The sequence below is a fragment of the Zonotrichia leucophrys genome, chromosome 3 (genome assembly GCF_028769735.1).
Source record: "Zonotrichia leucophrys gambelii isolate GWCS_2022_RI chromosome 3, RI_Zleu_2.0, whole genome shotgun sequence".
In the NCBI taxonomy this organism is placed as follows: Eukaryota; Metazoa; Chordata; class Aves; order Passeriformes; family Passerellidae; genus Zonotrichia; species Zonotrichia leucophrys.
This window is the reverse complement of record NC_088172.1, coordinates 31,776,440-31,803,359: the sequence shown is the minus strand read 5'-3', so window position 1 is coordinate 31,803,359 and position 26,920 is coordinate 31,776,440. Positions and strand designations below refer to the sequence as shown.

Here is a 26,920-nt window from a genome sequence, read left to right as displayed (position 1 = left end):
AACTAGAGTAATTCCCCCTTTAGTCAATACAGTATTTATCTACATCAGTAAACAGCACAGTACAATTGATGCAAATATGTAGAGCTGGAAGGGTTCACGTTGAGGACCTGACATCCACATCACACATGTTCTGAAGGTTCCCTTTCAGATCAACTCAAGCTTATCACCAGCAATTATATACAGTAACACAAGGTGTGATCCCAGGACACATCTAGTTGGGTTTCACAAAAAAACCCCAAAACGGTTTCTGTGCCCTAAGATTGTGCACCTCACTCTGTAAATCTGATGGAAGAGAAGTGCAGATAACCAGGAAATTCCCTTCAAAGTATTGCTAATATAAAATGTTTTGTCTATTTAAGTTGATAATATTTTATATTCTGAATTAGTAAAAATAAAAAAGTTTCCTTTGCACTTAAGTTAGATGACCAACACCTTTCTATCTACACACATGAAAGTGCTCCCCACAGGTCTCACAAACAAAGAAACAATGTCACCTTAAGTCAACCTGAATTGGAAATGGAAGAAAGTCTTTTATTTCTTTTCAAAATATATTGATCTATGGAAATCTTCCTCAATAAAATCCAGTTCAGAAAAACAGATGAATGTCATCCCTCCCAACTAGAAGTTTATGCAGAGGAATTGCAAATCAATACATGCTTCATGTATTTTCACCCTGAATATATTTTAATTGAAGTGAGAAGCCATAAATGTAACCATAAAGATTTCAGTCTCCTTCTGGTGGCTCCTCCTGGAAAGATAAATTTCACATCTGGGGGTTTATCTGCAGCCAGAAGCTGGGGTAGACAGAATGTCCAACACAAGAAGTTGCCACCACAGCCAACACTCAGACTATAAGCTCCTCAGAGACATTATTTTACAAGCATTTCTGTGACACACAGAAGTAAAGCTCTGGATTTACTACAGATAATCATATTTCTCCTCACAAAATTAGTATTTCGCCCCATACGGACATTAAATATAGGACAACAAACTAGACTAAATATATGGCAGTGCCATTACATAGCAAAATCAAACCCCACAACTACCAAAGCAAGGCAGAGAATGACATTTCATGAAATAAAGATACATGATGCCATAAAACTAAAAGCTGGATATTGCAGCTTAGTAAGATTACAAAGCTGTCTTCAAATTTCAGGAGCAAAATACTGCTTGTGCTCTTCATGTTATTTTTTGCACTACCATCTCTGAAAACATGACATTGAATTTACTTTCTGATATGTCTTCATGCGTAAGGTATCTTGTGTACTATCTATGAATGCTTCAAACACCTGTTTGAAGGAAGGAAGTCCTGGAAGTTCTGAGTTATTTCCTGATGTTTTTCCTCACAGCATACAAAATCATAGAAAAATCCAAACCAAATCACCACCCCACCAAAAAATCAACAAAAAAAAATCCCAAAAGAAGCCCCAAACAAACAAACAAAAAAACCCAAACAAAAACACAAAACAAAGCAAATCACCAAAAACCACCTTTACTGTGATTTTCCAAAGAGAAAAAATTATTTCTGAAGAGTTGACATACTTTATTAAGAATTTTTTAAAGAAGGTTTACTTTTTCCAGAAACATGTATGAGCAACGACTGGATGTCTGCTCTTGTTGGATGTGCAGTAAGTACTGTTTAAAATGGAACTTATAAATGATCAGTCAATAACAAGTAAAACACCTGAGGCTGTACAGATTCTTTCATCTAAAAATATAATTCATTACAAACTCATTTGTTAATTAAGAATAGGATTGTGAGGCAGCACCTTTAGCCATGAATATTAAAATATGAAGACAGAAGCTTATTTTGTAAGCTGAATTAGAAGTTTATGCTAGAGCCATTCATTAGAAAGAAAAATTGTCTAGGTAATACTTTACAGAGTGATCTGGTTCAATCTTGAAGAAATTTAGGAAAGAACTGCAGAGTGCATCTGAGGAAAACAACAGTCCCACTTGTCTGCAAAAACTGCCCATGTGCTCAACAGTAACTACTTACAATGTGAGGCTGAAGAAAAATAAAACAGCCTTTCAAATGTATTTATGATCCTACAGTTCATCATTGCCATTCAATATTTGTCCTAATTAACAGTACTTTGAAGTGTCTGACCTTTTAGTCGACACTCAATTCTGAATTAAAATATAATTATCTTTTTAACATGAATACATTTTTTATGCTTCCCCCATGTTCTTCTTGTTACAGAATAAATACATAATAAATGTAAGGGAAAGACTGCATTGAACATGACAAAGTAATGAAAAACAAGAAGAAAATAAACAGATCACCTTGCTTTCCCTTCCCAATAAAGTGAGAAAAAGTGACAGCAGAGAAAAAATAAAGGCAATATCTAAAATTTATGGAAGAAATCCTTTGTGCACAGTGCATAATTTATCTGCAAGTCATACTGCCATAAAAGTTCACCACTTTTATATAAATGTCCAGCAATCACATGGTTTATATTTAACAGGACCATGGCCATCCTTTAAAGGTGAACAAAGTCACCTTTAAAATTTGAAATTCACGTCATGAATTTCAGAGCACAGAGAATGTAATCTATTTCTTGTGAATAAATCACAGCTTTTTCCTAAACTTTTGGTTCCTGTCACTATAGTTACACAAATCACTGGTGTGATGAGGGTAACACTTCCCACTCATTGTCTCATCTTCACCATTGCTTCTCCAAGCAAAGTTATTCCTCAGTCCAAATGACCAGCAGCTCTGGACCATATGTTTGCTTTACATTACTTCATAACTCTTTCTACAGTCAAACAACTTACTTTTAAGTTAACAAATAACTTAGTAAATAACTTACTTTTACGTAGAGCTGCTGAAACTCCTCAAGGTTCAGTCTGCCACTTGGACAGTCCTTTAGAAATCCTTTGTACCACTGTTTTAGCTCGTGTTCATTGAACTCCGTGCTCTTCACCAGATCCTCCATCACCTCAGGGGCCAGCTTACTATTTTGTTTCCCCATTTTTTGCCTTAGGAAGAAATAAATGAATACAATTAGCCAAATGTGAACATTTTAAACTGGAAATAGCCACATAACTTGAACAATTGTTGTGTATTCACTGCTGCCTTCAGGCAAAGGTAACTTCACAGATTTGCTAGTGAACATGAACCTAAGTTATGCTTGATTATTGGAGGCTGAAAATAGTGAAAAAGGCAACGTTCTTCTTTCATTCAGGAATCTTAAGGCCTGGAGACAGATTACTCTCACTTGCCTTAAAATTAGGCAATTTACAGCTTTTCTTTACAGTAAGACTGAAAATTATTACTTTTTTTTCTTTGAACATAACTAGAAAAAGAATCACAGATTCAGAGATGTCCACAGAATTCCTCTTTATCTTGAAAATATCTTCTGATATGACAGCTACATTAGCAGCTACTCCTCACATGTCCAAGGCTGTGGACAGACAGGCTTGTAACATACAGCATTAGGTATTCCACTGGGAGGAAACAATGCCAGAGTGCACAAGCTTTGTCTCAAACAATGACAAAAGCAAACTGTAAAAATAAACTTAATTCATATGCATTTGTACATATACATGCATACATACACATGTATAAACAGATGAATATTTATATATTTAATGCATAATGAATAAACAGATGGTTTACATTTCATGATCATTAACTCTGAACGTATTTACTGCATTTGTCATATACATTTTGTATGTATTTAAAATATTAAACAGAAAAACAAACTTTGCATGTATGTATAGATAAATACAGCAATTTCAGTACTACTCATGTTGGCCCTTTGAGATACTTTCAGGTTCTTTGACATTTGACCACAGATGTCCTTTGAGAGAACTTTAGAGAAAACCTCATCTTTAACATTTTCCCTTTTTGCCAAAGATTTTTCATGACAGATACCTTTCAGTTTCTTTTTAATCAGATCATAGACAACATTTAACTTGTCCTGCAGAGAACTGCAAAGCAACAAATCATTTCTTTCCAGAGCCCAGCTTTGCATTTCCATTTTTATCTCCAGTTTAGCATCTGTGTCTAATGACTGCATCACACCATACATTGATTTCTAGTCCATATTACCACCCACTCCCAATTTTAATCTATTGCTTTTGGCATCTTCCCCTATTTCAAAGCAGAAGTTTCTTTCTCCTCAAAAGGACAAACATTGTTCTGCTCCAACAAATCAATGTATTTATATGATTTCCTTTATGGGAACATTCCTTGAGCAGGTGCAAAGTTAATAATTCCTCCTGGTCTCTGTGTGTGGTGAACATGTCCCCTGGTGCCACAGTGCCAGCAGCACCAGGTCAGCTCCTAACAGATCTCATGGCCCCTCTCCCTTCTGGCCATGGTCCTCCCTGGTCTAAACCTACTCCACGCTCTAAACTCACTTTGAGGCTCCTCCAAGCTCCTGTTCACAGATTTCAGTAAACTTAGCACAAACATGTGAGAGTTCAATCTTCCAGTTAATTGTCACAGCTAAAACTGTGCAGATGTCCAGAAATCAGCTATTTTGACTAAATGATGGGTTTGCACTTTATGGTATTTAAAGCAACTGCCCCAGTCTTATCTCTGAAGTCCCCATTTTCTCATGTATGGCTATGACCCAGTTTGGCACATTCTGAATTTAAACACCATGGAGATTAAAGTACACTAATGCAGTTATTTCTCTAGCTCCCACTCAGATAGGTTTTACAAGAAACAATGACTTTTTAAAATACGTTTTATTCTTTATGGGCTGTGTTTTCTTCCTCTTTTTCTCTTGTATTTACACACATATAGTGCAAGAGTTCTATAGTCAGTACATTGCAAGGGTTCAACATTGCTAGAGTTCCATACCTCCTTGATGTTTCTTGCAGGCAGCTCCTCCAGGCCCTGACTCTTCCTTGTCCTCACAGCAGCAACTGACTCCAGTTCCCTCAGCCAACCAATCCACTCTTTTATAACACTCTTCTGACTGGCTACGGCCTGTTAACATCAGGCCTGCTCCTAATCCTTAGTAATTGCCTCAGCTGCAACTCTTTGAGGGGTAAGATTACATTCTATACCACCTTCATTTACCCATACTGTATCCCCCTACACTGTTACCTTTTGAAGTCATAAGGTGCTTTGCTTAGGATCCAGAAAATCCCTAAAGACACTCAGCAGTTATAGTAACTAGCCTAGGTAGATTCAAAAAACCATTCTTCACCAGGATTCATATCCCCATAAGTATTTAACTCAATATCTATGGATGAAAAAAAGCATCCTCAATGGGCAAAAATCAGGTGGTTTTGACTGACCATTTTTCTGTTATAGCAGCTTTCTGATCTTTTTGATCCAGGTTAGCTTTACAGCCCTTAGGCCTGGCACTACAGAGAGCTGGAAAAGAGCAGATGTGGTGAATTGGTGAATCTCAACCCCATCTGCCAGAGTTACCTTTGCTGTTTTCAGTGATGGGAACATAATCCACTGTACAACACTTACAGAGCATGGAGTGGGCCTGCATGTGTGTAAGAATACTTGAATAAAGACACACATATCCACACATAACCTATCATCAGAGTCAGAGAAACAAATCATCAGACTTTGCCACAGTGATCCAGGTCCCTAATTTTGGGCAGCTGCCTGTCACAGGTTGTCCAGTAAGTGCCAACCACCTTTCAGCTATTTCTGATGTACCTCACTACAGAACATCTCCTAGTAAAGGAAACCACAGTTGACATTTTGATAAATACACTCAGAAACTATTTTTTCCACAGAACCAAACCAGTATTTGAGAAAGGTACAATTTGCAATTTCTGGGTTCTGCATTCTTATTTGCTGCTCCAGCATTATTATGGTGAATAATCTGCTGGGCTCTGCTTGGGACAGAGTCAGCAAACTGACCAAGCCGGTCACAATGCTTTCCTGGAATTAGAAGCACTCATTCTTTCTTCATGTCTTAAAGCTCTTTTCTCAGAGACATTGAATTACAATCTGCAAGAAAGCTCAAGAATATCATATAATTATCAAATATAAACTCAGACTTCTGGCTCTGGGAGATCCATCTTATTCGGGAATAAAACTCAAATATGTAGATTATCTAGTTACTCATATCCTAGCATCTTCTAAAGCTTCATTGAATCTCTTATTATTATTGAAAAAGTACAATCACCCATTAGCAATGAGTATGCTACTACCAACACATTTAGTTTTCTAAAATGAAAACTATTTTTAATTAACTTACAATCACAGTTTCCAAAACAAGCTTTGTCCTTGTGAAAATCGACTAATATGCCTTAGGAAAAGACATGAGAGAGCAACTGCACAGTGTTGTCATTACACTGCAAGGGTTCCACATTGCCAGAGTTTTGTACCTCCTTGACGTTTCTTGTAGGCAACTCCTCCAAGCCCTGACTCTCCCTTGCCCTCACAGCAGCAACTGACTCCAGTTCCTCTCAGCCAACCAATCCACTCTTTTATAACACTCTGCTGATTGGCTGCAGCTGCGGCCTGTTAACATCAGGCCTGTTCCTAATCCTCAGTAATTGGCTCAGCTGCAACTCTTTGAGGGGTAAGATTACATTCTATACCACCTTCATTTACCCATACTGTATCCCCCTACAGTACAGTCACTAAGATTTCAAGAGTAGGAAAGATCACTCTGCAAGCATTTTTTTGTTTAGTGAATTTTGTAATTTTTAACTATAAATTTGTTTCTAAGTGCCATATTTCCAACCAAGCACCGCTATTCATAATCGGTTGTGTTTTCTGGCAAAAAATCACAAAAGTAAAAAAATAAAGTCTTCATGCGGGGGAGAGATTCCCAATAAACAAGGAACCAGGTATGTGGGTGCCACAGAGTATGGATACAATGTCAGGTCTACTCTCAGTGAGATTACTCTGGCAGGAGAATGCTTATTAACACTAGCAAGGACAACACAATCCAAATTAGAGATCAAGAAAAACACTAAAACTCTACTGTTGTGATACAAGTAGCAAGAGCAATGAAGGTTGAGTTTTAAAACATATCACTTTTCTGAAACACTTCAAAGGCAGTCATCCATCCAGAGAAAATTGCTTTTCAGAAATACTTGGTAGGCTACTTCAGTATTTCATTAAGTAACGCCTTAATTGCTGCCTGTACAGGCCCACAGAAAAGTCAGATTTTAAAGATGGAATTTTGTTAAACAGCCAATCCCCAACCTAAGGCAGTCCAGCATCAGGTGGGGCAGTATGAGGATGGATCTGCCTGTTCTTTGCCTTGCTGGACCTCAGGAGGCTCACACCAGACAGCTCCTCCAGCTCTGAGGCCTGATATTGTTTGTGTGATGTGTTCCCTGCAATGCTATCATGTCCCACACATGCTTGTATTGTTTCAAAAGCTCTCCACTCCATCATCATCCAGACCTCCTGGACAATGGCAAGGCTTTTTCCCTAAAACATTTCACAGCAGGTCCTGCACAGGTTTATTAGGTCTGCCTCTCCCATTTGGCTTGCCAGCAGTAAACTGTCAGTGTGAGCACAGTTTCACAAAAAAAAAAATTTAAACTGTACACCTAAGAAATAAAAAATTTAATTTGAATAACAAAACATGACTTATAGAATATTGTTTGCTTGTTAATGATCTCAAAAGACCTCCCAGCTGTTGCTTACACAGCTCCATTCCCAGTCTTCCTTCCCCTCCTTTCATTCCCCTTCGGCCTCCTTGGCATCTGTTCACTGTTCAAAGGGACCAAGAGCAAACAAATTAACTTTGTCTGTTCCTAAGGAAGAGTGAACTGTGTGCTGCCTGAGATCTCCTATTTGTGCTGAAAAAGAACCCAAATTCCACTGAGAAGACAGCACCAACAATGTCCAACAATGTCCCTATAACCCAACTCTGTGTTGTTTTGCTTGCTATCCTTAGACATAATTACATAAATCATTCTCTTTCCAAGCTGCTTTAGGAAAAGTGTTGCCAGCAGTTTGAGGGAGGTGATTCTTCCTCTCTGCCCAGCACTGGGGAGACAGCTCCCACCATTGCCCAGGTTGCTGTGTCCATTGCTGGGTTCCCTACACTGGACAGACATGGACTTACTGGAGTCCATAAAGAGCCACAAAGGTGATGAGCACTGGTTATAGGAAGGAAACCTGAGAGGGCTGGGGCTGTTTTCAGCTGCAGGAGAGAAGGCTCAGGGGGTCTTACCAGTGTGGGTCTAAATACTCAATGAGGGGAACAAAGACAGCAGAGCCAGCCTCCTCTCAGTGGTGCCCAGTGAGACAAGGGGCAATGGGCACAAATTCAAATTCAGGAAATCCTCTCTTGATGTAAGAGAACATTTCTTTACAGAGCAGGTGATCCAACACTGAAACAGATTACCCAGAAAGGTTGTGGAGTTTCCATCCTTGAAAGTATTTAAAACCCATCTGGAGCAATCATCCATAGTGGACCATGCTTGAGCAGGGGCTTGGACTTGAGCATCTTTGGAAGCCCCCTCCAATCCTAGTGATTCTGTCATTCTGAAACACAGGGAATGTGTTTCACACATAAATGGGCCAGTCACTCCACCTATTTTTGATATCCACAGTAGCTGCTTAATTTCAGTCAATTCCCACATGGATAGCTGGGAAAAAAAGTGCTCTTTCAAGGCAACCTTTGGAGAAGAGGTACTGGTGACTCAAGCCACCTTCCTCCTGATTCCAGGAGTGCAGAAAGATTCACCTCATAACCCTGGGCAAAAGCACCAAAGTGATTTAGGCTACCCAACTTATTCCCATGTACTCTGGCTGCTTTGACACGTGCCCATGTTCCCAGGCTCACTTTCCCAGTAATTCTGCAGGAGTTAGGTAGCTGCTAGTCAACCAATACCTCTGCAGCCTTGTGAGATCTGTGCATTAAATGAATTCCCTTGTATGGTGCATGTTTTTCTTGCTCTTCCCTGGCTTTGGGAAGTGGGAATGAGTCGTTTGGACTATGCCAGAGGCAAATGACAATACTCACTTTGCCAGCTCAGCTGTGCTGGCAGGCACTCATTAGGCTGGGAGGAAAACTGTGGTTCATCCCCACCCCTGTGCCCACTCCCAGCCCACGGGCTCCCACAGGAACGTGCTGACTCCTGGGCACGACATGTGAAACCCAGGCACTGAGCAAGCAGGAGTGCTGGGTGCCTTTGCAGTCTTTCACCCAATGCAAATCTTTAAACAGCACACCTGTGTATAGACTCCAACACACACACATATACAGGGGCAACAAAACCCCAAACAATTCATGCTGGGGAAAGCAAAGAGCTATGTCTGTAATCTATAGTAGCAGAATAATTTCCCCATGATTTTTAAGCAGACTGTTTATCAAATTTCCAGCCTTGTGCTGATAACTCCTAACAGCTCCCAGCATTGTTCCTTTCTCTTCAGGCTGTGTCAGATACTGCCTTTTCTCTACTAATGCCAGCATGAAGGACAGACAGAAAGGCTATCAAGCCACACAGATGCCTCATTCCTTCAAATATATTTATTATTTCACAGAAAAAGAAATTTGGAACTAAAGTCTGTCTTTTGCACACAAAATAAACAATGGCCTCATATCCAGAGTCCCATGGAAATAAGTATCCAAGGAATTATATGTTTGGAAAATATGAGGAATTGAGGGATATGAGTCCCCATGGAGAGAGACTCTGCTAGGAGCTGCAATGACATGACAAGGGACATTGGTTTTCAGCTGAAAGAAGGTAGATTTACCCTGGATATAAGGAAGACATATTTTACAGTAAAGGTGGTGAGGCACTGGAAAAAGTTGTTCAGATAAACTGTAGATGTTCCATCCCTGAAAGTGTTCAAAGCCACGTTGGATGGGGCTATAGGCAATCTGTTCCCTGTTCTAGGGAAGGTTCCTTGTCCATGGCAGAGGGACTGGAACTAGATGATTTTTAAGTTCCCTTCTGTCCCAAATTTTTATACAGTGATATTTTCCCTAAGCAGATAGTGAAGCACCTCTTCACATCAGTTGTCGATACAGTTTCTAAGTCAGCTTGCATGTAACAGGGATGATACTGAGCCCCCTCCTAACCACTCAGTAAAGCCCTTTTTTCTCCCAACACATCCAAAAGATGAAGGTATTTTAAAAGAGGTTCTGGCACGGTGGCATGATATCAGCTCTTAAGATTCTGACAAAATATAAGTCCCTACACTATGATTAAGCCTCCTGAAAAAGGGATCAGCCAGCCTAGAAGGGACCTTCTCCTTTCACTATCTCTCCTTTGAGTGGCCTTTACTTCATGATGTCATGGCATCTGCAGCTCTCCAAATTCCCACAGGACAAGAACTGCCTCACTCAGCTCATTCCCATCTTCCTTCTCTTTTCTCAGAACCCCTGGATCCAAACCTAGAGCAGCTCCACACCTGCACTTTGCCCACGAGAAAGAAGGGCTGCAACAACCTGTAGGAGTGGAAGATGAAAGCAATCCAGCTGCAGGTGTTTGCTGTCAGGACAGAAAAGGCAGGCAAGGAGCAGCATAGCAGACACTGGCAGAGGTACCGGGCAGAAGGTGCCCAGCACAGTGACAGCCAAATGGGGCTGGGCAATGCCAAGCAATGGCCCTGCTCTAGCTGACCCTGCTAAGTGGGGCTGAGTAATACACAGTCTTCAGAAGTCCCTGCCAACCTCCACAGTTCTATGATTCAAGAACTAAAGACATCATTTCAATAGTAGTCGTGGGAGAAAACTGATTATCATCTATAGATAGATTTATAGACTTTCATATTGTTATATTGGCTGTAGTGACATCAGGACCATGGTTTTCCCTTTACCCAGAAACAAAACTGACCCTGAACTGACCCTGAATCTCCCTCCTTCATACAAAACTTAGGGCTCTATTTTAAGTTTTTAACCTGCCATGATCAAAAAATAAGAATTGACATGTATGTGTGTATGAGGAATAACCTCTTTGTTGTGCAGGTGACCAAGCCCTGGAACAGATTGCCCAGAGGCTGTGGAGTCTCCCTCACTGGAGATATTCAAGAGCAATCTGGACACAACCTTGTGCCATGAGCTCTGGGATGACCCTGCTTGAGCAGGACCAGATGATCCACTGCAGTCCCTTCCAACCTGACCCATTCTGTGATTCTGTGTTTGTGTAACACCATACTGAAATTAGAAGCAGCCATGATTTACTGATAACATAAACCTCAAACTATGGATGAAAAAACAGGCTAGGTTCCAATTTATGTGGCACTACAGCAAAAACTGGAATAAATCCAGTGATTTCAGATTACTTTACTGGCTTTACCAAATATCAGATTCAGGCCTGTAAGCTCTCTCTGTAAAATAAATGGGGGAAAATAGAGAGTAATGGCATTAAGGAATGCAATTATCCAACCAAATTGAATAATGAATGCAGAAAAGAGGCCTAAGCAAAAGAAGAGAGATATATTTTTAAATTTTATTTGAAATGAGATGGATATTCAATTAGATTCAAGCAATAAAGAAAGCATTTGAAAGGGTAAAACCTGTACGGGGGGGGGGGTGCTCTAACTTAACAATGACTGATATGTAGGGTTTTCCTCTCTAGGTGACTAGAAAGCTAGTATTGAACTTTTTTCATTAAAAGCGTGTATTTGTTTTCTGTTAATTGTGGAATAAAGCAAAAGGGTATTCTCTACATTTTCAACATGAGAATCAAGGGCCATTCCAGACCCTCAAGTAGCTCCCCTGTTGATGCAGCCCTGTGAATCACAGCAGGGCTCTATTCACAGCCCGAGGCTGAAGCCAGCAGCTTGCGTAGAAACAAACCTGCAGACAATGGTCTGAACGACATGGCAGGGTCTCATTTCTGCCCCCTTTTCTCATTTGGATTGGGAAATTGCTTACAAAAAGTCATAGCTGGCTTTCCTCCTTTACAAGTGGACAGAGATGACAGGACAAAGTGTAACTTACTTGCATCGTCTAGTGAGGAACAAGTGCTTAGAAGAGTTTCCAGGCTCTACCAGTTAGTTTTAAACTTGGAAAGACGGGCAAAATCCTTCTTTGGCTTGTTCTTTCTTTCAGGCTCTTTTAGATCACATGGAGGAGTGTCCACGTTTCTGGAGAAAGCTTAGACTCTGAATGCTGAGTTCTCTTTAAGAAAATTTTTGCTTCCCCCTTACCTCCATTATTTGGCCTTGATACGTCATAGCTCAAACTTGTTTGTTTCTGGTTTATTTTCTTCCAAGTCCCCTTTTTTTCAATATTTCAATAAAATTTAGTTATTTATATATTCTACAGAATTTAGTGATTAATTTCTGACAAGAACAATCAGCTTGCTAATGTTGAGTGTCAGACACATACGTGAGTAAATCTGTTGCCATAGTTTCATTTTGCTATTGGTCCAGTGTCTGTAGACAGTGGTGATAGTAATTAATAAAGAGGTATGATTTGAAGAGGAAGACTGATTTTTCAGCAATGGAATGAGTATTTTCTTCACTGAACCATTGTCCAGTAAATTCTGTCCTTGTAAATAATAATCTTAAAATGCCTGCAGAACATTTACCTTTCTCTAATAATTCATATGATGAATAGCATTGCAATCACCTAATTATCCACAATGCTCCAACATCAGAGCTTGCTGTGACAGATTTGTTTTGTACCTTATATGAAATATAAGAGTTTTTGACTGCTTTCTCTGAGGTTTTATTCTAGAATATGGTTTCCAATAGTCTTTCCCTCATGAGATGAGAAATCTGTAACCTCCTGGACATTACAACTTCAAAGTGGCCACAGGAGAAAATTGCACAGCAGCATTACATAAAGGTCACTTGCTGAGCCTTGCATTTCAAAGAGTGTTTTATACAATTTTAGATATGTCAGAGATCTGTCCAATATTCAGTACTGAACCTTTTCTGGGATAGTTGCTGTAAACATCTCTTTTTTGGGGGAAGATTGACAAGGCATGCCTGAACATTATAGCTTCCCTGAGCATGTTCCAGTGTTCTGGAACCATTCTACATTTGTGTGGACTGTAAACAATTATTTTCTTTTGTTACGCCAAAGTGTATCAACATTTCCTCTGCCCGAGACACAGATTTTTTTGTCAATTTGTAGAGACTAGTCTCAATTCTAGCATCAATTAAAATGCTGCTTTTCTTTGAGATAAAGATTATTAAAGGTTCACGCTTGGGGATACGGTTTTTTAGACTTTAGCCACTGCCTTGACTTCATTTACATGTATGCACAATTTTTTTCTTAGTTTTCATTTGTCTGTAAATAAATATTCATCTGTAACAATGCTATTAAAAAAATAAAATAATGCTATTTAAGAAGTTAACATGTGCTTTCTCTCTTAAATTACAGGATGTTTTATTTGCTATCAGTTTGTTTTATTGTTAGTTTGAAATTTCATTTTACTCTTCTGTCTGATACATGCTAAACCAAATTCCCTAAGGTGATATGCTTATCAAGAAGTACTTTTACTGTTCACCTTCCAGCCTTATTTTAATTTGAGTTTGACTCCGTCAGGTGCCTTTTTAGAACTCTGACTCATAAGTCATTGTCTTGATAGTACACGCTTCAGTCTTCTCTTATATCCATTTTCCTCATCACAATAACTGCCCTGACTCCTGCAAAGGTGGATTAATCAAATCTTTGCTGTTTAAAAAGTCAGTTGTCTTTGGCCCCTCTGCAGTCAATGGAGAGGGCCAGAAATTTCAGTGATTCACCCCATGCAGAAGAGACATCTGAAAGAGGCAGGATGAATATATGTGTGTGTATTTTAAGACAGAATGAATCAGCAAGCATCTCTTTCCTTCTGCCACTTGTAGAGGCAGCCCTCTAAACCTTCTTGGATCTGAAACTGGATTTCTAAATGCTTAAAGTGACGCAAGAAAAGTCCCACCTTGCTCATTGGTGGTGGATAACCTAATGCTGTTCCTGATCTCACTAGGAAAAACATACATTTGCCAAAGTCCATTGCTATTCCTATGCATCACAACACTTATTCAGGTGTGATTAATGCCATTACAAGTACAACATGCTGGTGTACCAAATGCAATCCTTCCCACAATGCTATTTATGTCCCTCATAGCAGTGGAAAAACTCTCTTCCGCTCTTTTCCAGGCCCCCACAAAACAAAATCGTTTTAAATAGCTGAACTGCAGAGATCAAATTGTTCAGAATTGTTTCATTATGCCCTTGTCATTTCCTGATTTTTCCTCAATATAGTTCTTAACCAAGTAATGTACTGGCCTCTAAGAAAAATCTTTTTTATTATTATTAAATACAATATTCTTTTGCAACAAATTTCACTCTGACCATCTAAATGCTATATTAGCTTCTCCCTCCAACTCATCTCTAATATCCACCTCCCTCTTTACCCAACAGAGTCCCTTTAGCAGCCATGTCCAGTGGTGCAAAGCCTTGTCTTACTGCACTGGATTCTCAGGAAGAAGCAGGTATGGTGAGCACTGTATGGCCCTCCTCCAGTCTACTGGGAATAACAGCAGCCAAGATCAGTGCTCAGACTGGTTTCTCTCTGTTCCCAACTCACACACTAGTGACAGGATCTCTTTTTCATCTAGCTCCTGTGTCCTGTGATGACAACTGTGATTCGCAAAGGGTGGAGTAGAACTGAGCAGTGATATCAGCACACGGTGTATAAATAGTGTTGTGATAACTGAAATAAATATAAGCTAACACATACAGACACACTTCAAACCTTCGTTTCCATTCCATTTCTGCATGAAAAGGTGCACTCCAGACCCTGGTGTAAGCTGGCTTTTGCACACCCATGACTGCTGTACATGAGCTGATTTCAACAGATCATTTTGACCTATGGGCTAAACTCTACATTACGAAAAACCATGTGGCTGTGTTACAGCTGATGTTAACAGGAGTGGTTAGCTGGAAAGCAGATTACAGCATTTTATTTTACTAAAAACCTTTCAAATTCAAAATAAAGTGTTTGTATCATTGTGGCTAGTGATCCATTGACGCAACGCTCCCCCAAACTCGTTACAAATGAATCTCCAGAACTGTCCCTTGTGACTGCTTCAGATGGAGCCTGATTAAATGCAGAGGAAATATATTACTGAGAAGATGAATCATAATTCTGCAGAATGAAATCAATGGCTTTACACCTTTGAGTTGGACACAGGGTTGATCAAAAATGTTACTCATACAAATGAGTGAACAGATGAATCGCATACACAGCTTGGACAGGGATAAGGTATCTAAAACTCAATCAGAAGTAGCCTTGACTATGACCGAAAGCCAGAAGAAAAATTGAAAATGCTTTCCCTAAGGTAGAACTTTCAAATAAAAATTCTTTCTTTGCCCTGCTATGAAATGCATGTTTTTTTCATCACTTTGATATTATGGTTTGGAATAAATGTAAAAATTTTACTTAGAGTGGTGGGATGGCTCATTTGAAATAACAGTTTCTCCAATCTAGCTCTAAGCTGACAGGTTGTTAACAAGGATGAGATGCCCTAAGAAGTACCCACTGGTATGACTTCAGCCACTCCAGTGAACTCAGCTGCTGAGACACAGGGTGGATGTCTCAGATGCCTTAGGTCCTTTCAGATGGCACTAGACACCTCCACTTAAGCAGATGGACCAGCCAAATGAGATCTTCCCCTCCAGACTAAGACACCTAACTTTGAATCATAGAATCTTTAGCTTGGAAGAAATATCTAAGATCAATTCCAACCTTTACCCCAGCACCAGTGTGTTCACCCCTAAACCATATCCCCAGGTGGCACATCCGTGTGCCTTTATGACACTGACAGGAATGGTGACACCATTACTTCCCTGAGCAGCCTATTCCTATGTCTGACCACCCTTTGAATGAAGAAATTTTTCTTCATATCCAATCTAAACTTCTCCTAATGCAACTTGAAGCCATTTCCTCTCACCCTGTCATTGTTACCTGGGCAGAGACCAACTCCCAACATCAGCTTGAACCTAACAGTTAAATGCTGCAGTGCCCTGTTTCCATAGCAGAGAAAAGTCATTGCAGAGAAACCTTGCTCACTGAAATTGATTCATCAAGATTGCATCTAAAGGCTCTCCCTCTGGAGTTTATGAAAAATGTTTGCCTTCCCTTAATCCTCATTTATGCCATGCAGGCAGCATCTGAGAGCTGGGAGAGAAATAAGGTGTTTCTGATGCCACTTAACACACTGACACTGCTGTGCAATGCTGTGCTAGACATCAAGCTGTGAGCCCTCCTGCCCACTCCAGCAGGTACACACCCAAGCAGCAAAGAGGGCATGTGCAGCCAGCTGCTGTGCCAGCAGTGCCCAAAGCAGGGCTGCCAACTCACCTGCCCTCTGTGCCTGCATGGATCCAAACACAGAACCACGGAATTGTTCAGGTTGGAAAAGATCTTTAAGAACATCGAGTCCAACCAGCACCACCAAGTCCCCTCTGCTATTTCACAGAATAATGCACAAGAGGTCCAAATCACAGCTGACCTCATTTTTCAACGTTGACTATGATCCTTAATGGATATTGGAGCAAAAAGGTCAAAGCTGGGAATGTGTGAAACTGAACTAGTCCCACCAGGTCTGAATTTAGAAGTATTTACTGACAACTGTGCTTCCTCCTCTAGGACATTCCCTTTCCAGAGCAGCCAATCCCATTTCTGTCATACAGCACAAAATTGATTCAAATTTTAATACGGCTTTAATGCAGACTGAATCTATTGGAAAAGACAGTATCAAAAAGCAATAATGCACATAACTATTAGTTTGGCCTTTCCTCATTGTTAATTAACAATTAATATGTGTTAATTAACACCTATTAGTAACACTTTGAAATCACTCTTAGGTAATATACATGAGCCTCATAAACCCTTCTTCCTGGAAAAATGTAAGTATTTTTACAGGTGATAGAACTACTAGCAAGGTTATATATTGAGAGGAAAAAAGGTTGTATATTGAGAGGAAAAAAGAATGCACTCTGACATTAATATTGATAGAAACTGCAAAATGAGCAAAAAGGACAAAGCAAAAGGAATGCTGGCTGTCTCAGAGGAGACTCTATGTCCCCAGTACAGGAACCTCATTATTATTTAATGACCTTAATGGCAAGCCTCTGAGCCTTGTGTATGTCCTTCATAACTAAAGACTAACTACAAATACAACCCAGTAAATCTCAGCCAAGAAGCATTTGAAAGCTGTTAGCTATTTCTTCGGGTTTTGACTTCATTTATACAGTACAATAGTTCTGCAAGGCAGCATGGTAAAACATACAACATTCCATGGGTCCCAAATACGAATCATAGCATATGGTCTTTCTGCTAAATGATGCCAGAGGGAGACAGGGAGGGAGAGAGAGAAAGCCTCTCGTGCTAAAGGACAGCACAATTTCATCATTTCATACATTAAAAGTAATTGAAACAATTTCTTCCAACTGTTTTTCAATGAGAGCTCTACTGGAATAAATTTGTATAAAAACTGGCTACCATTGCTGTGCTAATAAAACTGATAAATTGCTCAGCCGAATCCATGTGTGTGCAAACTTTTTTTTTTTTTTTTTTTGTGAGATAAGAAAAGGTATACAAACTGAAAAAACAGAGAGAGATACAGTCTAAATTCCAGTAGCATTTACCATGGCCAAGAATAATAAAATCTATACCAAAGAAAGAAAACAAATGAGACCAATACAACACACCACACATTTGTAGTACCACATTTTCACCCAGCTTCTGTGCCTCATCCTGCAAAGCACAACAGGTTTGTTGTGTTTTGGGCTTTTTTAGTTTAAAAAGGTGCCTATTTTTCAGACCACTTTGTAAAATGCTTGTTTTTCTAGGACACAGAGTTCAGGAGTTATATTTTTGGAGATGACATAAAAGGTAAGCAACATTTTGATTCAGGTTGATATCAGTGCATGCAGAACTCCTTCAGCAAAGCACATGGAAAGCTGCTGCAAAGGAACAGCTCTGGGACAGGCCATAGAAATACATTCAACAAAACAGAAAAAAAGCAATGGTGAAGCAGATAAAAATATGGAGGAAAACAAATAAAGTTACATAAACTATGAAATTCACAAAAACTGTTGTCTGAATTCCTTCAGTTTAACAACCATGAGGATAAAGCAATTGATGGAGGTTGCTAAGCACAGACAAGCTGACTCAGAAATCTTTCCAAAGGTCTCAAAATTGCAAATCTAAAATAGCAGCCTACAGTTCCATTAAATTGTCTAGGAAAATATAATTTTGTTCTGATTCACTGTCCACCTTTGGTAGATAAGGACCCACTGAGGAAACTATTTTAGAAAAACAAGCAAGAAAAATTATGCTTTTTTTTTTTACAAAAATGTAGGCTATGAATCCTGGAAAGCATGATATATAACTCTAATTCTTAAGGGACAGGATGTTTTTTCCCTAATTTAGGGCTGTCTGTCACTGAATTGTCCATGGGAATAGTTGAGGTCTGTGGAACTGAATTACAAAGGTGCTGGACAAAAAAAGGAAAAGTAACCATAATAAGGCAGTTTTATTTTCTAGCAGACCTGCATTTGCAGAGACAGCATCAAGGCTTTTGCCAAAGCTGATCAAGGAGGATCTCTCCAAATTGAGGGGGAATTTTTGGAGATAACAAGCAAGGACAAAGAGCCTGGACATGGCTGAGCCTTTCACAGCAACTGCTGCTCCCAGGTGACAGGAGACAGCAGTGGGTGAAATATTTTTATTCCCAACCATGATAATAAGCAGGAACTGCACTGGCAGCTACCATGGACTATTTAAGTTTGTTGAATCTGGAAAGCTACAAATATCAAACACTGCCTTCCTTGGCATTACCTCATGATTACTTCACTCATCACTGGAGAATGTGGAGGTAAAAAGGTTTAATATAAAAATGGTTGTTGCTCTCTCTAATGATTCCAGAGGAATGATATAATCTCTTTGGAGATGATATAATCTCTTTCATATTTATTATACTTCTGCTATAAAGCATACAAATTAAACCAATTGCAGGAAAGAAAAAGAAATCTTGAGTGACAAATAGGAAAATATCCTTTCTTTATAATCAAACACCCTCTTCACCACTGGATTGCACCCACAGCTTTTTTAATTGCAAAAATGCCCCACATCTTTAGTTCAGGAAAGTAACATCTATCGTGGGATTTAAATCAGCTTTCTTTAATGCTCTCAAATTTTGGTGTCTGTACTAAGTTAGTAATTGAGACCAATAGAGAGACAGTCATCTCCAGGTAGAGACTCAGCAAGTTCATCTAAGACACTTCTCCTGGGTTGGGATGAGTCATAGGTTGGAGGTGCTGTCCTCTCTCCATTGATTCTCCAGACTATCATGGCTAATAATCACTGATTAAATTAGCTCTCCTGAATTCGTCTGATCCCTTTTTGGCCACATTTATATCTTGGTCTCCACAACATCCTGTGGAAATCAGTTTTGTAATTTAATTAAACGTTATACAATAATTTCATTGGTGACCCTCTTTCTGGCACTGTGAGAGTGACTATTTCTTATTCACTTGCTCCTCATCAGACATGAAATAGCCAGACTCTGTCCAGCCTATGTGCCACATTTCTAAACCATTTCACTCCCTTTTTCTAGGCTTTTTACAAACTTACGAATTCTTTACCGTACAAGTGACTATAATTACAGATGGAATGCTCCACATGCTTATAAAACAGAATACATTTCTACATTTTCATACTATTTCCTAGATATTTTAGCTGCTATTTGATACGAATTGATAATTTCAGATCGGTCCTCATTGATTTCCATTTCCTCTCCCAATTTCTACTTGTTATAGTCATCAATGTATTTTGTCCCATAGGCATTCGCTTCCTCTTATTACCAATAAATCCACTTGACATTTTATACTTCCAATATTCAGTATTTTATAATCATGTTGTAGCAATTTATAGTCAGATTTAAATCCAATTGTTATGAGTAATCTCAAATCATACACAAACCTTCTCACTTCACTAGACAATTCCACAAGTAATTTATGAATACTTTTCCTTTTTTTATCCCATTCTTCATAAATTGCAAAAATGCGTGATAACTGTTTTTATATCTACTACATTGTATCATATTATATGTATATAAGCACTACCCATAACTTGGAAAATTTAAAACTAGAAAGAAAATGCCTTAAACATATTGTTATCATTAAAGGCTAAAAGCTTGATAAAATATTTCCTACAGTCCTGTATTTTAACAACCTAGGAAGAAGTGTTGCAATCATTAAGGGTAGAAAAAGTATGATTTCACACCCAAATTCCTCGCTCATCTCCAGTATTTGTCACTGAACAAGAATACAGTTTTTGGCTAGGCACCTGGTCTTGATTCAAAGTCTTGATTGAAAGCAACAGATAATCCACAGGTCTGCAGCTGGATCAGGCCCTGCTTACGTTAAATGCTGTGCTGGTAGAGCTGTTCATTCTCTCTGGTGTGACAACACAGAATAAAAGTTAAAATAAATTAAGGCTGCAGTTTAGGAACAAGACAAACAATGGAATAAAATATAATAATAACAAAAAAAATCCCCAAATCCCCAGAATCCAACATCACAAAACACAGTAATGTTAAAAACCGTAGTGGCACTTTGCAGGAGTTTGGAACACATACTAAATCAAATCAGAGGACATAATATAAGAAGAGTTCCCTGGCAGAAGGCAAAAACTGTTTGAGCTAGTTATACTTGTAGCAGGGTTTGGGTTTTTTTTCCTTTTCTTCTTTTTTATTTTTAAATTTTTTTATTTCCCTCAACTACTCCCAAAAGATTCAGTCTAAAAAGAACCTGTTACAGAATGGCCTCTGGAAGTGAACAAGGCTCCAAATGATGGGCTTCTGATAGTGGTATTTTTCAATTTCCAAGACAAAAGGGAGTACAGAACAAATGATATTCAGGAAACCTGCTGTTCCACAGTGAAAAACAAACCCTTTATCTTTCCTGATCAGAGTAGCCCTGTTACTGTGACCAAGCAAGAAGGGAGGGGAGCAAGTGTGTGCCAAGAAATAGATTCAACAAAAGGGATCAAAAATCTCTTTTTTTGCTTATAAAAATCTGTATTATTATTTTTTTGTGGGAAATGTGTATATCTTGGAAAGGAAAAATGTAGACTTCAGAACAAGTGATATAAGGCCAGCTTTACAAAAACATGTAAGTGCTTCTGTGGGTCTGGACTACTGGCTAATGTAAGTACAGTTGCCTAATTGCACTGGCTCATTTCTATTCAAGTAAATCAAGGTGATGTTCAGTACCAATATATCAAGCATCCCTTTGGCAGCTTGAGTGCTCTTCAGAAATCTCACCAGGTACCTAAATAGCTATGCAAATCTCATCTCAAGTATTTAGTTGCTGCATTCCCTGCTCAAAATGCAACTTAAACTCTGTCACCTTTACTTTCTAAGAATACAACACCAGCATACAAAGCAGGCCAGACACTGAACTTTATAAGGCTGTGAATCCGTGCCTTGGTACCTCACGTGGTACCACTTATGAACATTCTGAAGGTCCCAGTTTCTCACACACTGCCACTGCAAACTGTGAAAATTCAGGTTGGCATTTTATTCTCCATGAAAATAGCCAGGCCTGTGAATAATCCTGTATTCTATCAGTGTTATTCCTGGATAACTGTGAGTGCTGAGCTGTGAGTGCACATTGACAGAGTGTGGCACAGCACGTGCCTGAGCAGCCTGGTGAAAGGATGGGCTATAAGTGCTGCTGAGAAACAAACATCACATATAGAGATGTACACACAATAAATATAGGCTAAGCTGGTTTTATTATAGAGATGTACTTAGCATTAAGGGTTCCTGCACAGCATTACCATGGCTCTGCTCTGAGACAGACAAGTAGGTAACAGCAAACTGATTGTAAATCCCAGGCCCAGGTTGTCCCTCTTCTTCCTTGACCAATCCTTATCCTGTAGCTCTGGCTCCCTGGATTGCCAAGACAGTCCCACTGCATCTGCACTAACCAGCTCATCCTGACTCTTTCTCCCACTTTCCTTCCCTCCATCCTTCCTATCTGGCTCTTACTCCCTACCCAAGGCCAATTCCCATCACCCTTGGTGTTTTATCTTTACTTAGCCTTTTCCTTCTCTGACTTTCCATCAGCAAAAGCAGTGAGAGCAGTGATGTTCATAGCAGGCAAGATGGATGCAGAAGGACAAAAGCCCAGGTATGCTTGTTTAAGCTACAGTGGAATTCATCTGGGCAACATCTTGTTGACATTTAAACAGTCTTGGCATCTTCAGGCACAAAGATAACACAACCACTCCCAGAGAGCAGGGAGGGATGCGTGCCCAGGCTGCCAGCAGGGCTGTCAGCATCACTGAGAGAGGCAGAGGCTGAATGGGAGCCATGGCAGCAGGATGCAGCATGTTTAAATGATGCTGAAAACTCTAAAATACTGGAGAGAATTTTATGTCAAAAAATAGATTGTAAAGCTTAGTGAGTGATGTTGTGTAAAGCCTAAGAAACCCAAGCCAGCCACGAAAGAAACACCACGGTTTACAGGCTGGGGTAGGGGTGCAGAGGAAGCTGGGAGGATGACACTGATAGCAGATGTTTCCCTCACACCTGGGCAAACAATCTTGTACCCTAAAGCACCACAGACTGGTCAGAGGAGAAAACACTGAAGAAGAGAGCTGATGTTTCCCAGTAGAGGCTTAAACTGGCTGTGCTTATTTTCCTCAGAACAAAGGAAGAATTGAACCTGACTTGCAGTTGCTGATGCCAGTCTGCCCCAATCAAAGGACATAATGAAAATGGAAAAGGCAATGAGGCCACAGATGTCATGTCACTAGCATTTGTACTTTCTCTTTTAAAAACTAATTATACTTCTAAAAAAAAAAAAACCAAACAAAAAAAAAAACCCAAACTTTTCAGAACATCTAGGAAAAACCTTTTTTAGGGTTAAGAGCAGCATTCAATTTACTCCTTTGGTCTGTTTGCCATATAGGTCTGTTTCAAAAAAAAAAAAAAAAAAAGGAAAAAAAAATCTTAGCTCTGACATGCATGGAAAAGCCCCGAGGAGCTACAATCTCCAGAATACCCAAATAATTACTATATTGAAGTTTCCATTAAATTAATGCCTGCCTCCAAAGCCATTTGACAGTTGGCTTATTCTTCACTAATGTCATGGTCCCACCCTATTTCACTAACTGTGCTCCAAACTTTATTAGAAACATTTTTTTATTTAACTTGAAAAGAGTCACATTGATTTATGACTCCAAGAAGCTGGCCAGAATCCAGAAAACCATCCAACAACCAGCCTTTAACTTAATCTGTTCCATCATGAAATGAATTAGTGATTTTTACAATATTATTAATGATTACAGTCAGTGAGAGAAATGCCACAATTTAAAAAACTTTCATATGATCAGGAACAACAGAAAACTGAGCAACTGTACCATTAATGACAAACCGTTTAAAATTACTGCAAAGAAAAACAAGAGAAGACTCTACTCCTCTAACACAGTATCTATAAATCATACACAGAATAATGACAGGGAAGTCATGATAGTCAGTAGCAGGGAACTTGATTAATCCAGGTATTTCTACCTGGGTGGTAGCCATTAGAAGTTGGATATCTAATCTAAACTAGTCATCAAGGCTCCAATGTGCAATGGAGAGAAACAAGCACCCATTTCAGCAAGAAGCAATTCACTCCATGCTAAACTATATATAAAAGGTGACTGGCATTAATTGCTCTCTGGAAATACTTACTCTTGTTTGACTAACAAAAAGAATCTACACAATTAGTTTAGACTAAACATTTAACTCCTAGACAGCTAGAAAGGCATGAAAAAACATTCTATCCCCTGAGCTCAGACTGGTATGACTCTCCCACTTTGGAACAACTGCAGAGCCTTCAGCCAAACTGTGCTTCACACCTTGTGAGCCAAACCCTGGCCCTGCCTGGCTGGTGGAGCCCAGTGAGGGCAGTGGAGCTCTGCTGAGCTTGTGGGACAAAACATCAGCTCAGCATTACAGGAACCCCTGGGAAGAGTTTCTTCCCAATAAACCCTTTCTACCCATACAGCCAATGACCAACCAGCTTCAAACAGCAGACATACTAAGAAAAATCACACAGATTTCTCTGATTTCTCTGAATCAGGTCACATATTCATGCAGATAATAAGCTTCTCTTAGATGACAGGGGACTATGTTAACTTAATGATTTTTAAAGGTGTTTTTGCCATGTTAATACCATTGTTGGCACTTCCATGGGGAATAACTTAATATCAACTGGTTCCAGTCCTTCATAATTAATCTACAAAAAATACAAAAGAAAGAAAACAACCATTTCTACAGTATTCCATTTCTATAATTCTATAAAATATTTTTTTTTATTAATGTCTCAGAAAAAGTTAACTTTAGAAAACAGCATCTATCTGGTGTTACATAAAGAATTAGTTGTGACATCTTCACGGCATCTATAATGCTTAGTTTGGAGCACCAAGAGATAGGGAAGTATCCTGAAAATTTCTCCAAACAGCACAGGTCATTTTGACATTTTTAAAGAGGACTAACTTACTAGGCATCTGAGCACAGTGTAAATTAACTAAATGTGTTGAAGCACATCCAGTCACAGCCAAGGGTTCCAGTCAGACACCATGTAACTCTACTTCCAGTTCTTGTGACATGTTTCTCAAAATTCTTGTTTTTCTTCAAGAATTGTCCTCTGAATACAGAGGCATGCAACCATCCCTAACTTCAGCCTTACTTAAGCTTCTTTGATTTGCTTTCAACCATGACATATACTCGCTTTGTCCTTGCTTTTGTTCTCTAAAGCAGTTTATAAAACTTGAAAAGAAAAGGAGTGCTTTGTATCATATGGAAAATAACTGTGCTGTAAGGAACAATACCAAGGCTGAAAAGCCTAAAATTAGACCTGCAAGCTTTGCTTTCATTGGCAGCAATGTGTGAACATTCATATTGTCCCAATCCCACATTCTGCCTCTTTATTCTTGCTAAACACACTACTTTCTGTAAAACACTGAAGTTTAAAATTAGCAAACCTGATTCAAGGGTATACTGACCTTGGTGATGGGCTATTTTGATCACCTTTGGGCCTTAATAGTGAATTATAAGATCAGCTATTTTCAAAAGAAGCAAAGAAAAAGCACTTGCAGAACAAAAAGCTGAACATCTCTGAAATGGTGCCTGGAATAATACTGCAATTTGTAGCTCACTCTTTTTTTTTTCCTCCTAAGAAAAATCAAAAGCAAATCTAATAGCTGTATTTTTGCTGAAAGCAAGCCAGTGAGGAGACATGCACTGTATAAAGTTCCTGGGGCTGGGCAATGTGGGACTAACAGGGATAATTTAGTCATAACAGGTTAGCATCTATGATATACCCATTCCCTTCTCAGCTATGTTCCTTCAGCTCCTACTGCAGTCAACAGGGGAGATAAATAAGAGCAAAATGTATTCAGAAGGTCAAACTTCATGGATTTTCAAGAAAGCCACAGAGAGGCTGAAGTGCAACCAGTGCTTGCTACTGCCTTAAGTATAATTCAAGCAATTGCTAGTGCAGTGTTTATTTTGAGTGTCTCCTTGTGGAATTTCAGGATAAAATATGAGATTGGCAGTGAGCCTGAAGGGGGTATAGTCAGAGCAGTCCAATTTCAACAGACTATCAAGATGAACTGTGGGGAGTTGTTTTACAGGTTTATGGCTATAGCTCACTTTGAAGCAGAGTGTTATTATTTGTAGAGCACTATGATATAAATAGCAACACTACATCCACCACCTAGATACCTGTGGTATGCTCTGACAGAGCACTTTTTAGATTACTAAATACCATTAAATGTGCCCCAAATGCAATACTTGAGATAGGGTATTAGATAGAGATGTAATGCAACAGTTATTTATGCATCAAAAATGCTTGTGCAAAAATGCAGCATTAACATTAGCAGCCTTAGGCACTAACTCCAGGGTGATTTTCTGTCAGAAACCAGAATTAATTCTAACACTGTTACAGCACAAGGAGCCAAATAGATTCTTGGAGTTAGGACCAGTGGAAGCCTAGATAATGCTGCTCCTGAACTGTATTCAGTGTTTCCCATTGGAAAATCTGTGGCCATAAAAAGTAATGTTTTCAAAGTAAGACAAAGAGCAGCTGGAGAATTCTATTTATTTCATCACAATGATCTTGTCAGTATTTCCTAATGTTTCCTACACCCTGGAAACAGCATAGGCTGTCCATCAAGCTTTGCTTACCAGCAGCAAGCTCCACGGGTCACATGGTGGCATTTCAGACAAAGCTGAGCTTTTGGAAAAAGAACGGAGGCTGATTGTGCCACCCAGACAAAATGGAGATGTTAACTACCAATTAACCACCAATTGCCTCAGGAGCAGCAAGGAAACCCTGAGAAAGGTAAATACACCTTTCTCAGGATCAGAGAGTTTTGTCCTAGTTCCAACCTCAAGATGAGGTAATTTCTTCCTGGGACAGCCCTTCTTTTGTGCCTAATAAAGCCAGGTAATTGCATCCTGGATTTTGTGGGTAGGAACACAGTGTGCAGCAAGACCATTTATGGTGCTGTGGCTTCAGTCTCAGGCTTAGCTTTCTATTCTTACATATAGAGGAGTAATTTTACTCCCTTGGTAACTGGCATTTTTCAAGTTTCTGTAATTCCTTTAAACACTTCTAACAATTTAATCGTTATGAACATGCCTATACTTGAGCAATAGTTCAAGTTAAAATCGGTAGTGGGTATAAAATACACAGGGCACTTCTGAGAAATTCAACATGACAATATTCTCACTCCCTCCTTATTCTTCAGAAAGCATCTTGTTAATACAGTTATGTTTCCAACGAATAATAATTCCCTAGAATAAGAGTATTTATACATGGAAATATATTGGAATAGCATTTCCCAAAGAACATCTGGAACAGGAGAACTTCTCTTTGCAATTCACTTTACTACTAAAAATGTAGGCTCTCATTTTTCATAGAATCATATAATTTGGCTTGGAAAAGACCTTAAAGATCATCCAGTTCCAAGACCCCTGCAATGGTCAGGAACACCCTGTACT

The 26,920-nt window shown here is 39.2% G+C and overlaps 1 protein-coding gene across 2 annotated transcripts in view; it reads right to left on the bottom strand.

The window, feature by feature from the left end:
- VSNL1 (visinin like 1) overlaps positions 1-26,920 on the bottom strand; it is an 86,815-nt gene that overhangs the window by 44,087 nt on the left and 15,808 nt on the right. For both annotated transcript variants that reach the window (XM_064707752.1, XM_064707753.1), the window contains exon 2: positions 2,814-2,982. In XM_064707752.1, coding sequence (XP_064563822.1) covers positions 2,814-2,975 — 162 coding nt within the window. In that variant the 5' untranslated portion in view covers positions 2,976-2,982. The remainder of the gene's footprint in view (positions 1-2,813; positions 2,983-26,920) is intronic.